This window comes from Dermochelys coriacea, chromosome 6 (assembly GCF_009764565.3).
Source record: "Dermochelys coriacea isolate rDerCor1 chromosome 6, rDerCor1.pri.v4, whole genome shotgun sequence".
In the NCBI taxonomy this organism is placed as follows: Eukaryota; Metazoa; Chordata; order Testudines; family Dermochelyidae; genus Dermochelys; species Dermochelys coriacea.
In genome coordinates, this window is record NC_050073.1 from 29422000 (window position 1) to 29436528 (window position 14529).

Below are 14529 nucleotides of genomic sequence, written 5' to 3' on the forward strand. Positions count from 1 at the left end.
CTCACTAGAAATTGGACTGAGACCAGCTCATTTTACACAGCACAGAGCCCTCAGATGGGTGATAACTTGCAGCCACTACTGCCTGGGTCTGGATTTGAATCAGAGGTTTGAGGCACTCTGTACATTAGCAGTTTTCTGAGCTATCCTTTCCTTCACCCAAGCACTGAACATTTACAAACAATGCACATCATTTGTAATCTTAAGCACAGTTGGAAAAATTATTTTAAATATGAAATTTACATGCAATGTGATGAGGGAGAGAAATGATGAAATACAGATACTGCAAATAGGTTTTTCAAAAATCATGATAATCTTTAATTGTTCCATTCCAAAGAGGATATATGAAAGATAGTTATTCAGTAGCTGTGTATCTCAGAGGGATGAGTACAGCATCACAGTTAAAAAATACACCTAACTCCCAAGATGACAGAAGATGCTGGAGAGTATATGCCTTATACCATCAACCCAGACAAATACAGAGTTTATTTTTTAAATATATACTTTATCATACACTAACTCCTGAGACTTTATCCATGAAGAGACAGGGAAGAGATTTGTAGGTAGTACATACAATATACTAAGTGATCAAAGCAAAACAGTAAAGCGCTGTCTTAATATGCACTGCATTAGTTTATCTACATCACAGTACCTTAAGTGTGCAGCTTATCATCAACAGTCATTGTCCTTTTAAGTTTTGCCTTAAGTTTCAACAGTCAGCTGCTATACAAACATCTTCAAAGTAACAATGCAAGAAACCAAACGATGAACACAACTGGCCAATGTCAGATAGGAAAACTACATGGCAAGATTTAGATTTCCAGTACATAGCATTAAACAAGGAGAAAAACCAAGTATATTTACAAAAGTTCACTGAGAAATGTGATTAGTGTGTTGTAACTGATCTTTTGTTACAGAGTATGTTCTCTGGTTCTTTTTGAACCGTATGAGTTACATTTAAAACATCTTAGTCATAATAAATAAGGTACCAGTTACATCCAAAGATACCTTAGAGTAAGTTGGGTTTTTTTAGTTTTATTAGTAAATGCCATTTAAAAAAATGTAAAGCATCATCTTTTGGCTAATTAAATATGCTGTTTATTTTTGATAGCTTCCACTCCAGAACATTCTTACAAAAAGTTAACATTTTTTTGCTGCCAGTAACAAACCATTCAAAAGTGGTAGAATCAGGAAGACATAAGTCATCTCTTTCCTTTAGTCCCTTTGACTTTCTTCTGGTTATCATTGAATTAGACATCAATTAACTGAGCACAACATGACGGTCAAAGACAGATTTGCGCTGCTCTTGGACCTGTAGCTTCCAACGTTGCTGGGCGTACTCCACTTTGTTCAACACATTAGCACGACTCCGGGACCGAGCCAGCACATCATGAGCATTTGCAAAAGGTTGGTGATCCTGCAATTGCAGAAAGTAGTATTTATATTTCAGCAATTTCACTGCATAACTACTGCTAATTACAATATTCTTCTGGATAAAAGAAGTTATTCAAACTTGCCAGGCAGCTTTGTGCGCAAAGCAAGTTTTAGCTGAATATAGACTGTACACTTCAACATTTTATAGAAAATAATTTCTGTGGATTTCTTATATAAAACAATTAAGTGTTATGTTCTGCAGTAGCTTTCATGTGGTCAGTGTCTCAAGGTAATAAGCAATGGTCATATGGAATCTGATCCTACACCAGTGAAGTCAATGGGAATTTAGCCACTGAGTTCAATGGGAGCAGGCCCATGCTGACTTTGTAGGTAAGAGCCCCACCACATTCAAAAGTAACATGCACACAGCTTTACATACATTAGCACCTGTCTGAACATGAAGCCTGAAATTGTTGACCAAGACACTTGGACGCTCCCATTTGTTTTCATGCTGGTACTTCAATTTAAAATTGAACTGAGGAGCCCGCGTCTTTGCTTAGCCAGCACACTACCAGATTTTAACCTGTTACCGTAAAGTAATTTTGGATAGTTACACAAAGATTCCCTATAATACCAAAACACTGATGTTTACTGTCACTAAACCAAACCCACTGCTACATGTAAATACAGCTGTTTAAGTGACAAAGAGCTGAACAACTGAGTGTTTGTTTAGCATTTACGCTGTCCCTTTTCTAACAGTATCTGCAAAGCTGGATTTATTTACTGGAAAAAAATCCCAAGTCATAAACAAAGACATTTGGAACAGAACCTTTTATTTGGTTCCCAAAATGTTTTGGACAAAGAAAATTATGTTTTAAAAACTACATTGGAAAAGGTCATGTATATGATGTGTTTCAGATGAAAAACCACCATTATAAACTACGCACTGTGCTAACACAGCAAAGAGATTCAATTTTGAAGCTTGTGTATTTCTATACCTTGCCTTGTTTTATTGCAAAAAAGTTTTCAGAAGTGATTATTTTATTTGTGACATGATGTTGAGTACAGCAACTCCATGATCAGCAATACACCTCTCCCTTAAATGGATTATTAATTATTTGTATTAAGATAGTACCTCAGAGCCCCAGTCATAGACCAAGTCCACACTGTGCTAGGCACTGTACAAAACACAGAACAAAAAGACATTCCCTGCCCCAAAGAGTTTACAATCTAAGTATTAGACAAGAGACAGATACAGATGGGCCAGTTGGGGGAGCACAAGGAAGATCAGAAAATACTGGTTAGCATGATAGAGGATCTCAGCACAGCAGCTGGTTAACTTCGCTTTTTTGTAAACATAGCAAAGGAGAGTTTTATGGAGGAATTCAAAGGAGGACAGAGGAGGTGGCTTTGTAGATGTTCCCTGGAAGCACTTCCCATCCACTCCCAGCACAGGAGAAAGCACAAAAGTGCTTGTTTGAAAGTTTAGCAAGATGGAGATGAAGACTGGTCGATTGAAGGCAAGAGTGGACACTTGATAGAGATGAGATGATAGTTATAGTGGAAGATAAGCTGCAAAGGGCCTTGAAAGTTAAGACAAGTAGTTTATGTTTGATGTGACAGAGAAGGGGGAGCCAGTGGAGGGATGAAAAGAAAGGGGCAACGTGGTCAAAGCCAGGAATGAGGAATATTATCTTTGCAGCATTCTGAAGGATATAAGCAGGACCATTTGTCAAGGCCAAAGAAGATGACATTGCAGTAATCAAGACAGGAGATGAAAGCTTGGACAAGGGTTTTAGCTATGTGGATGGAGAAGTAAGGCCAGATTTTAGAAATATTAATCAGGAAGAAGCTGCAAGATTCTGACATAAATCTAGACTGGGACCTAGCTGAAGATGACACCCAGGTTACATTTGAGAGCAAAGATGGAGGTGTTATCTACAGTAATTATGGTGCAGAAAACTTCTTATTGCCTGTGGCCCATTTTGCATTTTTAAAACTCCTGAAATATGATTCTGCTTCAGAGTGCTAGTTGCAAATGCACTCAGTGGTGCCTTAACTCTTACCACTGACTTTAATGGGAGCAGAGGTAGATTTATGCTGAGTACTTCTGAAAAATCCCTCCCTTAAAAAAAATATTTTCTGCCCCAGACTTGCTGTGACATCTGCATAGATGGACTCCTTGGTCCATTCAAAACTCTGCTGACTTCAATGGAGTCTGACCACATAGAGGGCCATGCACAATCAGGGCCTTAGATTCTAGCTCTGCATTACATTATAACAGTCAAACTGCAGTAAACAAATACTAAACAACTTTAGTATCTAACCTAGGAAGTCAGGCATATTTCAAACCCCACATACACAATTGTGAAAGTTTCATACTGTCATAAATCATGGCATAAGTTACCCGACAGTTTTATACTGCAATTAAGCATGCCACAATGCTCATACAAAAGATTTTTTTTCATTTTAAATGATGCTTCAAAAAGAAAGAGGGAAAATAAAGGAACAGATGATGTACAAATGTGTTGGTCTGAAGCGTGTTTTTACTGCCATGAGTTAAAATTTACACTGCTGCACCACACATAAGTAATGACCATCCCAAACTCACAGCAAGAAATTCTTGTGCACGGGATGTCAAACTAGATGATCACAATGATCCCTTCTGGCCTTGAAATCTGTAAGAGGGCTGGTGCTGATGCTCTTATGATTTAGAGAAAATATTTTAAAGATTTTAATAATACTTGTGAAGTATTTGATTGTTTTCGTGATTAAGTATCAGGTGAATATAAGTGTTTAATGTTGAGTATTGTAGTTATGTTTCCAGAATGGAAATATTTATAATTGTTTACATCTTTTAAGAATGAGATTACTTTTCATCCAAATGGCTGATGGCCGCTGGTAGTAGACTAAGATGACAGAATTCTAAGTGATCTACTTCTCAGTTTACACAGGATGATGATAATTCTTTCCATATTAAAAAGTGTTCAAATCACCATACTAAATATGATGGAAGCAAGTTTCTCACGCACCTTGCAAATAAAAATACAGAGCATGAGTGTAAACCAAGTCTGATCCATTAGGGTTTGACTACTGTCCAAAGTTGCTATGGATTTAAAGCTATTAAAGTGACAGCCACACAATACTACTGGGTTTTAAATAGACTTTGTAAATAAAGACATCATTTTGTTTCACTGTAAACAAAATGGCTATGAGTTCCCTAAGATTGTGTGACACCTTTTAGTGTTGCTGCATTGTTAACTTACTATTTACTTTGAAGTAATAATGACAATATTCTGAAGGGTCATGTTTTAATGGCATAACAAGCATTTTAATCTCTTTATTCTGTTCCCAAGTTTATTTAAAAAAACAACACCATCACACTAAACTGGACATTAAGTGGCCACAGCTGCTGGCGGACTTAGATAAAGCAAACTGAAATCCACCTCTTTATGGGTTTGCTTTTTTTTCTTTAAGGTCTGCTAAAGTTACACTATACTCAAAATGTGCTTTAACTCTACTGCTAATGGTGCTTGGTTATACAATATGGTAAATACACCAGTGTATTTTCTAGACTTGATAAATTGTTTTGTATATTTAGCAGTTACTTGTAAGCATGGATTAGGAACCTTAAATACTTAATACTTCTTAGACTGCAAACTAAGTTCTTGATTTTTCACATTGTTTCAGCAAACTTCCCCTGAGAGAGTTTGGCTTATACTTTTGTGAAGTGCTTCACTATCAATGTAATAAGTCAGTTCAGTCAAGGTAACAGGTGACTATAATGGCTTCACAGCCATGTCACCCTAGACTAGCATATCTACATTACTTTGTTCAGACATCTCCACATAGCAAACAACAGACCATCAGCTTTGTAAAGCTGATTAGTTATAATGCATTGTCATCTCTCTATTTAATAGATATTCTGTATTCTCTCTACAACATAAAAGATGACCCAAGCCAGCAATGGTTGTCTGTAACATAATCCTCCCTTTCCCCACTCAACTGCTACCAACTGTTTATTTGCTAAGTTAGCCAGGACAAAATCCCTCATTATTTTCAGCACCATGTTTCAGGTCTTAAACACCCTTCCCATTATGATGCTGAAGACAATTTTGTCTCGTCTACATTAATAAACAAACTGGTCCAAACATGGGAAATGTCTACTCGTACATCTTACCAGTGGTCCATTTCCATAGTGCAGGTAAACCTCTTGAAACAGTTTGCTCTGGATCTTACGGAACCTATTCTCATCACGTGCAGGAAAGTAATTATAAGAATAAGACTTAACTGAAATAAAATGTCCCCTCATGTCAATATTTCACTGCCAGAACTTTTTTTTTTTTAATAATGTCAACCAATTTAAGTTGAATTAGCAAGGGAGGACTACACCTCTTCATATATTTATTATTTAGATTTTCCCCTTATCATTGCACTAATCCACCTAAAATATAGCAACCCTTATGAGGTGGAATGCAGCATTTAACCCTGTAAGGAAAATTTTACTTCCTATTCTTTCCATCCTTTGACCACTATGAGAAAGGGGGACTACTCCATAATCTAGGTTCGGGGGAGAAAACGGTAATCCCTGGCTCCTGAACTTGCTATCCACCTGTTTATGGGGTGGACATATTGGAAGTGAAGAAACGGTCTTGGAGAAACTACACAACTTTCTGCAACAGTGAAGATTACCACCACTCCCTCGAAAAAGAGGGCTATTTTGCCATTGAAAAACCTTCATAAGGAAACATTCAACTGCATTCATTCAAATGCACTTACCCCAATGTCTTCATCACTTTGAATTAGCTGTGAATGTCCAAAGAGACGTCTCTTCAGTATAGGTTCTACTAATGTAAGGTACACCATGTACAGCAGCAGCAGGCCCAAGATGGATAAATAGATTATGATTGTAACCTGCATGCAGTAAAATGTAAGCACAGTTTTCACTGTTGCCGAGTACTTACTCCACATAATACTCTCAAGAACAGGGCAGACAGTCAGAGCAAAGGAATAACAAGACACAAAATGCCTGTAAATCAGTCAGTAGGTCTGCTTTACACCTATTAACCTTGACAATGTCTCTAAATTAAACAAACAACCTCAAGAAATTAAGCTACAGACACAGATTCAAATAATATAATGTGTTTAGATGTGAACAACAAAGAGAAGGAAGTCCACGGTTAAGAAAAAATTTCCTCTTAACTAGTCTTTCTTGAGAGCTCAAGCTCCTGCTCTGCAAAAGAGTGGTGAGAAAAATCCCATCTCAAAATAAGACTAACATTCAATTTCAGTTGTGGGCTGGTGATTAAGGGGGTTCTCTTTGCAGTCAAGCTTGTTTGTCTCCATTCAGTTATCTTGGGTTTGGACAAGAAACCCACAGTGATTATTAACTGGATAACGTCAGTAGGGGTGGGGGCTCAGTTTCAATGCATAACAAAATGTAAAATCTATGCTTCAAAATCCACTTTAAAACTTTCTCAATAAGCTGATCTTCCAAAATGGCCAAAAACAGGCACAGGAGAGGGAGAGCAGCAAAGGGATGAAAAAGGCAAACAGAGACCTGGTTGCCTGCCAAACTTGAGCTCATTTTTATGAAATTCACCCATTAAAGCTAACATGGCTGATATGGTTTTTGTGGGCATAGCATCACTTTGAGCATACCTGAGAATAGTTAGCCAACTGTGTCTGCCAAGCTAGCAAAATATGCATCTTAGTAACAAGGGACCGGGTGAAGGAGGGGGAAAGGGTGAGAAAGATACTAAGCACATAAACTGATAAAAATACCCAGAATGCTTAGAAAAACACAAATCCCCCTTAGCAACTGTCAGGGATGGCAAATTTTGAGACTAAGTTATTTAACAGAGTCCCTTTAAGCCTGATGATTCAGCCTTAACTATTAGTACTATTGCTATTCTGAGTTTAGGTGAGATTATATGATTTAATTATTATAATGCCTCTAGAGCATTCAGAATGCTTTGTTTTTAAGGACACAGTTATAAAACGTGGTTCATTTATTAACTGACAAATGTTTAATATACAGCAGTGGAATGACATATTTACTTTAATTGTGACAGAGCTTCTCTCTTCGTACTTGCATTCACAACGTAAGCAGTATGCCTCCACATCAGGTCCAGGGATGGGCATAGGCTCAACCACATGAAGACAATCACTGGAGAAAGAAAAACAGCTTAGAGTCAGTTTGGTTGATTTTACTCCACTACTTAGACAGTTCCCTCTGCTCTGAATGCATGCCAATTCCACAGCAAGGGGCAACAGGAACTGATCTTTGATTAAGAGTTAGAAATATCTACTACCTAGAAAAGTTCAAGATTTAACTTTTTCAGATTTTAACTTTTCAACAATGAATTTACTTAAATGAGACAAATTACACAATGACTCAGCTGCTCCAAGTTAGTTAGCCAGCTAGAAAATTCTTATTAAAACTAATATAGATTGTCTATTCCAGGGGTGCCTAATCTACTGCTCACTAGAGCATTTCATAAGGCCCAGAGCCTGCTTCAACACAATATACTCCTGTCCGATTCATTAGCGTTTTGTCGTCCTGTTTAAATTACTTTAGTTTACACAAGTGTGTAAATAGACAAAGATTGTTTCTATGCACAGTCATCTAAATACTTATGAACTTAAAATATAATTCAATACAGGTGACTTTCAATCTTACTAAAATGTGTAGAATCTATTTGACCCACACAAGGTTGTGCTTAGGTTTATGTGGCCCTCATGTGTAATAAGGTTGGGCATTGGTCTATTCAAACACTGAGAAATAGACATTAAGATGCCACAGTTAATAGTGCAACAGACCTCACTCCTCCCACAGGTTAGCGTTTCAATTAGTTTTCGCCACATCTCAAAAACAAGAATGGAGCAGAGGACATTTGCTTCACTGATTTTTGGCCTTAAACAATACACAAGGAAAGTTCAAGAGCAGGGTATTCAACACTCAGTAGAATCAAGGAAGGAAATTATAAGGGTTGAATTTACTTTTTTTTTTAAAATGATGAAAGCAATCTCAGAATTTAAGGGATGGACAAGGTGTACATTGACAGGTATCGTGGCAAGGTAGGAGTGACTACCAGCTACTATCCATTTCTTCCTTCCTCATGTTCATCAAATAGAGGTTTTTTTTTTATTTCCTTACCCATCTATGTCACCTATTCAGATTTAAACCCATTGTGAACAGAGACCATATCTTCTTACTGATCTGTAAAGCACCCAACACATTTTTGGTACTATTTAGAAAAGTTTAGAACTAAGTAGGGCAAGGAGATGCTGTCTGAAGAAAAACAGAGTTTAGTCTCTCTTTGATATGTGAACAGAACTCCCATTTTTGCCAATGTGAGTTACACACATGTATCAGAGAGAGAATAAAGTTAGCCTTTTATTTAAAAAAACATAAAGGTGAACATTTAGGAACACGTTCAGTACAAAGAAAAGTTCTCCAGCAGAAAGAAAAGTGAAGCGTCACCCCCACGCATTATTTGGTTAAAAACTGAACAAAACATAAGGCAAGATCTTTGGGGTGATCAAACTTTTGGCATATAATCCACAGTCATTATAAATTACAGAACTGGATGCTAACTGTCCCATGACAACTGCTCTCTGCCAATGCATTGTGTAATTCCAGGCCTTTCGTTGAGTCACTGTTTGCTTGCTCAGAGTTCTCATCCTAGATTCTCTTTTGGTGCATAGCACTTATTTGGTCATGGAACCATCTTCTGACTTTGTGCCCATAACTCATAGCAACAGGACAAGTCAATAACAGGTTATCAAACCCTAAAAATCTGCTGTACAACAACCACTCAGTTAAGATCTAGCACGTTGCTGGGCCAGATTAAAACGCTAGAGATCCACATGACCAATCCTGAATGAACCTATTCTGTCCTATTTGTATTTTCACTTCTAAAACTTAAATAATATTAATAACCAAACTTCAGATTATGTTCTCTATTGAAAAGAAATATTTTTTTCAATTCTTATTTTTAGTTAGAAGTAATTTTTTCTATAAGGCTTGCAATATTAAAATCCAAAATCAAATTAAAACGTGTTACCCACAAAGTATACTTATATGGGCAGAATATGAAGTTGCTTCCACTCTATTAGATTATAAATGTTTCAAATATCAGTATCAGCAAATCTTAGACTTAATGTGTTGTCAAAAGCACGTCTAAGTGTTGTTTACAGATTCCTGTAAAAGCTATGCACTAACATTAGCACATCAGGATTTTGATAGAATAGTAGACAAAGTACAACACATTTTTGTTTAATTCCTCAGGTCCACCTTTCATCCTCATTTACAAGGACATTGCAAAGAGAATATCGTTGTTTGTTGACACAGTCACAAAAATATGAAGGAAAGATATCAATGTTACAGAAGTGTCATTCAGAAGCAAATCCAATTGATTAGTTAAACATTCCAAACTATGACTGCTGTAGACAGTATTTTCATGGCTTGAAGTCAGAGAATCAATAGACTTGAATTGTTAAGGGAGTTTCCTTGAGTGCAAGACAGACTAGACAAGAGTGAGGTTTCTATACATAAAATGTATACTCATTAGTAAGGCTAAGGTTTTGTCACATATATTTTTAGTAAAAGTCACGGGTAATAAAGAAAAATTAACAGAACCCCATGACCTGTTCGTGACTTTTACTAAAAAAATATCCATGACAAAATGGAGAGCTCAGCTCCGGGGTCCCCCCAGCAGCCAGGAACTCTGGTGTCCCTCACAAGACAGCAGGGGTACCCCACAGCTCTGCAGGTAGCAGGGAGAATGTGCAGCTCCTGGCTGAAGTCACAGAGGTCGCTGGAAGTCACCCTTGGCCTCCGTGACAAAATCATAGCCTTACTCATTATGCCAGAAAAGTGTTAGGTGTCTCACCTCCATCTCCCCACTAAATGCCAACCCATGGCTATACCACTTTGATCAGTTTCTTGGGCACTATAACCCATTCAAACATACTTCCTTCAAAAGGGTCTTCAAAGTCTTCAAAGCTGATTTTTCCTTCAGTTAATGTCAATACTAAGGAACCTTAGGTTCAACTTTGCTCCAGTTGAATTCAGGGAGAATATCTACCTAACGAAACAGGAGCAGCAGGCCTTTTGCTAGAACCTAGATTAAGCACGTAAGCATGCTGCAACTGAGATAGTCTCAATCCGTTTCATCCCTGCACCATGACATTATTTCTACTGTGACAAACTTAATAATTTGGAATAAAATAATGGCCTTAACTAGAACAAACACTTTATACTCAAATAATGTTCATGACATTAATTTAGCTTCAAATATACAATATGTAGGTTCTATCAAACCTTTTTTGTGTGTGTGTCCGGTGAGAGTGAGTGATTTAATAAATTAAAATCCAATCCTGCAGACACGTACATGAATAATTCTACTCCTATGATAAGTTCCATTGATTTCAATGAAATGAAATGAAAGCATTTGCAGGATTGAGCTATTAATTTGTGGCTTTCCATCATGCTCAGAGGTCTCGAGGTCTCTTAAACATAGATAAAAGGTAAGGCCAATATGTAACCAATGAATACTTTGCACTTCTACAGGATAGTCCATCCACGGATTACAAAGCACTTTACAGAAATGAATTAGGCCTCAAAAGACTTTTGGTTTTTACTTTTCATCCACTGCACACACAAGAAGGTTCAGGCATGGAGAACCCACATAACACAACAAATTCAGAATAGAACAGAAATCAGATCTCCCAACTCCCAGTCTTATGACTATGCCTTTTCTTCACATTCTAAAAACAATTCCAAGAAGCCAAATTAAATTATGACCTCCCTTACCCCCCTCCAAAAAAAAAAAAAAAAAAAACAGAGCAGGAAGAAAGGGTTTGAGGCCTTGTCCCTTGCTATAGGCGAACACCCTGAAGAGGGAGAGCATCAACTACTAATATATGGGATAACATTTCTCCCCATGCCACAACAAAGAAATAACTATCCCTTACATAATCATTAATGAAGGGTGACCCACTGAAGTGCAATATAACCCTAATGAGAATACACCTTCTAATTTCTGAACTCCATAAACTCACCAATCTTTCTGTGAAACATTTTTGTTGTAAATATTGCCAGGATGATCTTTGTAAGGAGGACATATACATTTACATCGGACATCCTCAGAATTCTGTGAAGAAAACACATGCTTAGAACAAATTGTTATCAACTATCAAAAAGTCTTCTACAAAAGCATATAGTTGATGCAATACATATTATATACTATACTACAAACATATGTCCATTGCAACCTGTCTTAATCACCAATTTTTCTTAAATGTAAGAACTATTAGCAGTATACCGACAGTAATGAAGAATCTGCTTGTCTACCAGCTGAAAGCCCACAAGTTTAGTTTCTTGACTTAATATGCTAAAGTCACCTCCTAAATCTAATACGGTGTGCACAACAAATTCCTTATATCTTAGTTCAGGTTTTGCCAAGACCCTTCAACCAGGAAAACAAATATAGGCACTTACTCTGGTAATGAGACCTATGTATCTGTTTGTCTGAGCATGTACATGTTCAGATACAGACCAGAGAACATGGATTATTAACTATACATATACAATGATGGGGTCTAAGTTAGCTGTTACCACTCAAGAAAGAGATCTTGGAGTCATTGTGGATAATTCTCTGAAATCATCCACTCAATGTGCAGCGGTAGTCAAAAAAGTGAACAGAATGTTGGGAATCATCAAGAAAGGGATAGATAATAAGACAGAAAATATCATATTGCCTCTATATAAATCCATGGTATGCCCACACCTTAAATACTGCATGCAGATGTGGTCGCCCCATCTCAAAAAAGATATACTGGAATTGGAAAAGGTTCAGAAAAAAGCAACAAAAATTATTAGGGGTATAGAACGGCTTCCGTATGAGGAGAGATTAATAAGACTGGGACTTTTCAGCTTTGAAAAGAGGCGACTGAGGGGGGATATAATAGCGGTCTATAAAATCATGAGTGGTATAGAGAAAGTAAATAACGAAGTGTTATTTACTCCTTCTCATAACACAAGAACAAAGGTCACCAAATGAAATTAATAGGTAGAAGGTTTAAAACAAACAAGTATTTTTTCACGCAATGCACTGTCAACCTGTGGAACTCCTTGCCAGAGCGTTGTGAAGGTCAATACTATAATGGGGTTCAAAAGACAGATTCATGGAGGATAGGTTCATCAATGGCTATTAGCCAGGATAGGCAGGAATGGTGTCCCTAGCTTCTGTTTGCCAGAAGCTGGGATTGGGTGACAGGGCATGGATCACTTGATGATAACCTGTCTGTTCATTCCCTTTGGGGCATCTGCCATGGGCCACTGTCAGAAGACAGGATATTGGGCTTGATGGGCCTTTGGTCTGACCCAGTATGGCCATTCTTATGTTCTTAATCCCTCGCTTATGTTAATTAGCAGGCGGGTGGTCCTCTGCCTAGGAAAACCTCTCTTCACACTGACCCAGACTTCTGTCCCTTGAGCAAATTATGTTGGTTTAATAAAAATTAAGATGCAAATTTACCCTGATTTATGAGTGCACTACCTACGTAACCATACAAAAACACAGTTCAGATGATGTGGGACCTGAAGGATACTGATAGATTAAGTAAACTAAGGCAAACTTCTGAGGGATAGTGAAGGAGATGGGTGTGAAAAACTTCAATGAGAAGTTGAGTAATTCAATAGTAAGAGAGCACAAATAAAGAGCTGGACCTTAAGGATGATTGAGAAAAAGCCACACAAAATACAATAATTAAGAATTTTGAGGGGGGTAGTGAGAAAAGAGGTTCATGTGGTTTCTTATATCAAAAGTTATTAAGGATGGAGTAAATCATGCGCATTCATGGATGCCCTAAAACATTCAATCCAATAAACCCCAACTGTCCATAAACTCAACCCCAGGCAGATATTTTTACATACTTGAAGTAATAAGTCACCTTTCAAAATAACATCCTAACTCAAGATTTTGGTTTTTCTCCCCCCATTACTTTGTATGACAAGCCAAGGCCTCGATTTCCAAAAACACGAGCCTGAAGTGAGGCTGCTAAGTAAGTGACCCGATCTTCCACAAGGCGGAGGGCCCATTAACTCCTGCAAACCAAAACCCTGCTTTCGAAAGCCCGAGCCCAGTTCTTCAGGGCAGGTCTCACCTCTTCGCCCTAAGCCCCACGCCCAGCTCCAGCCCCGGGAGGCAGCAAGAGCCTGCACTACACAACAACCCCCGCGTTTATTCCGCGGGCTCGCCAGGGCACCGGGCTGAGCGTTTCACGCGTTCGCCTGTCACCACCTCGCACCGCCCGCGCCTCCCCCGCGCCCTCCAGGCCCCCGGGGCAGGGACCTGCCTGGGCGGCGGCAGCTGAGGGCCCCCGGAGGGCGGGGGAGTCTATTGAGGAGGGTCGGCAGGGGAAGGGGAAGGGGGCGGGGGCCGCTTTGATACCAGCAGCGGGGGGAAGGGAGTCAGGCCCCGGCTCCGCGGGGGAAGCCGCCGGAAACCACAGACCGTCTACGGGGGGGTCCCGGCCGGGCGGGGGACCCCCGCTCCGCTCACCTTGACCCCCGTCACCTGCCCCACGAGCGCGGCCAGGGCCAGCACCGAGACGAGCAGCGAGCAGAGCCGCGCACACGCCGCCATGTCGGGCTCCGGGCCCGGCTCCCTTACAGCCGCTAGAGCAGCCCCCGAGGCCCAGCTCGGGGCTTCGCTACCATCACTTCCTACTTCCGCTACGGGCTGGCGTCTCGAGACTCCCAGTCCTCTGGCTCATGCGCCCCCGGGGAGCTGCGGCTCCGTTCGAGGGTTCCGGGCTCGGTGCACTCACCACCACGTTCCGGGCGGAACAAGGGAGGGGCGGGGTTGGCGAGCTGCCCTGCGGCCTTGCCGGGTCACCCGCCACAGGGGTGGGACCCTGGCAGGGCAGCGACAGATCGTGCCTGGCAGAAGCCCCCTGCATCCCAGTCAGCCAGAGACACCCCGACCCCCAAAGGGCCTGGCCCTAGGCCGCCCGCCACAGCCCCGATGTGAGGGCACAGCTTCCACTAGCTATTTCCCTCTTCACTTCCTGTCCTAAACTTTGTACAGTACTGGCATAGACTGTCCAACAGGTGCCACATTCTCCCCTAGAGGTGATTCCAATGAC

General features: G+C 39.7%; 1 protein-coding gene across 1 annotated transcript; it reads right to left on the bottom strand.

The window, feature by feature from the left end:
- Window positions 1-287: 287 nt before the first annotated feature.
- Window positions 288-14192, bottom strand: TMEM9B (TMEM9 domain family member B). Its single transcript, XM_038407353.2, has 5 exons — window positions 13944-14192; window positions 11440-11531; window positions 7432-7540; window positions 6151-6285; window positions 288-1414 (listed from the first exon to the last, which is right to left on the bottom strand). The coding sequence occupies exons 1-5, from the start codon at window positions 14025-14027 to the stop codon at window positions 1259-1261; spliced, it is 576 nt and encodes a 191-aa protein (XP_038263281.1). The 5' UTR covers window positions 14028-14192; the 3' UTR covers window positions 288-1258.
- Between the last annotated feature and the right edge of the window lie 337 nt (window positions 14193-14529).

Coding starts and splice junctions, on each gene's coding strand:
- TMEM9B (XM_038407353.2), bottom strand. CDS start 14,027: ATGGCGGCGTGTGCGCGGCTCTGCTCGCTGCTCGTCTCGGTGCTGGCC. Junction 7,541..11,439: donor AATGTTTCACAGAAAGATTG/GTGAGTTTATGG, acceptor TTCTTTCTCCAG/TGATTGTCTTCATGTGGTTG. Junction 6,286..7,431: donor GAAGCTCTGTCACAATTAAA/GTAAATATGTCA, acceptor TACTGCATGCAG/GTTACAATCATAATCTATTT.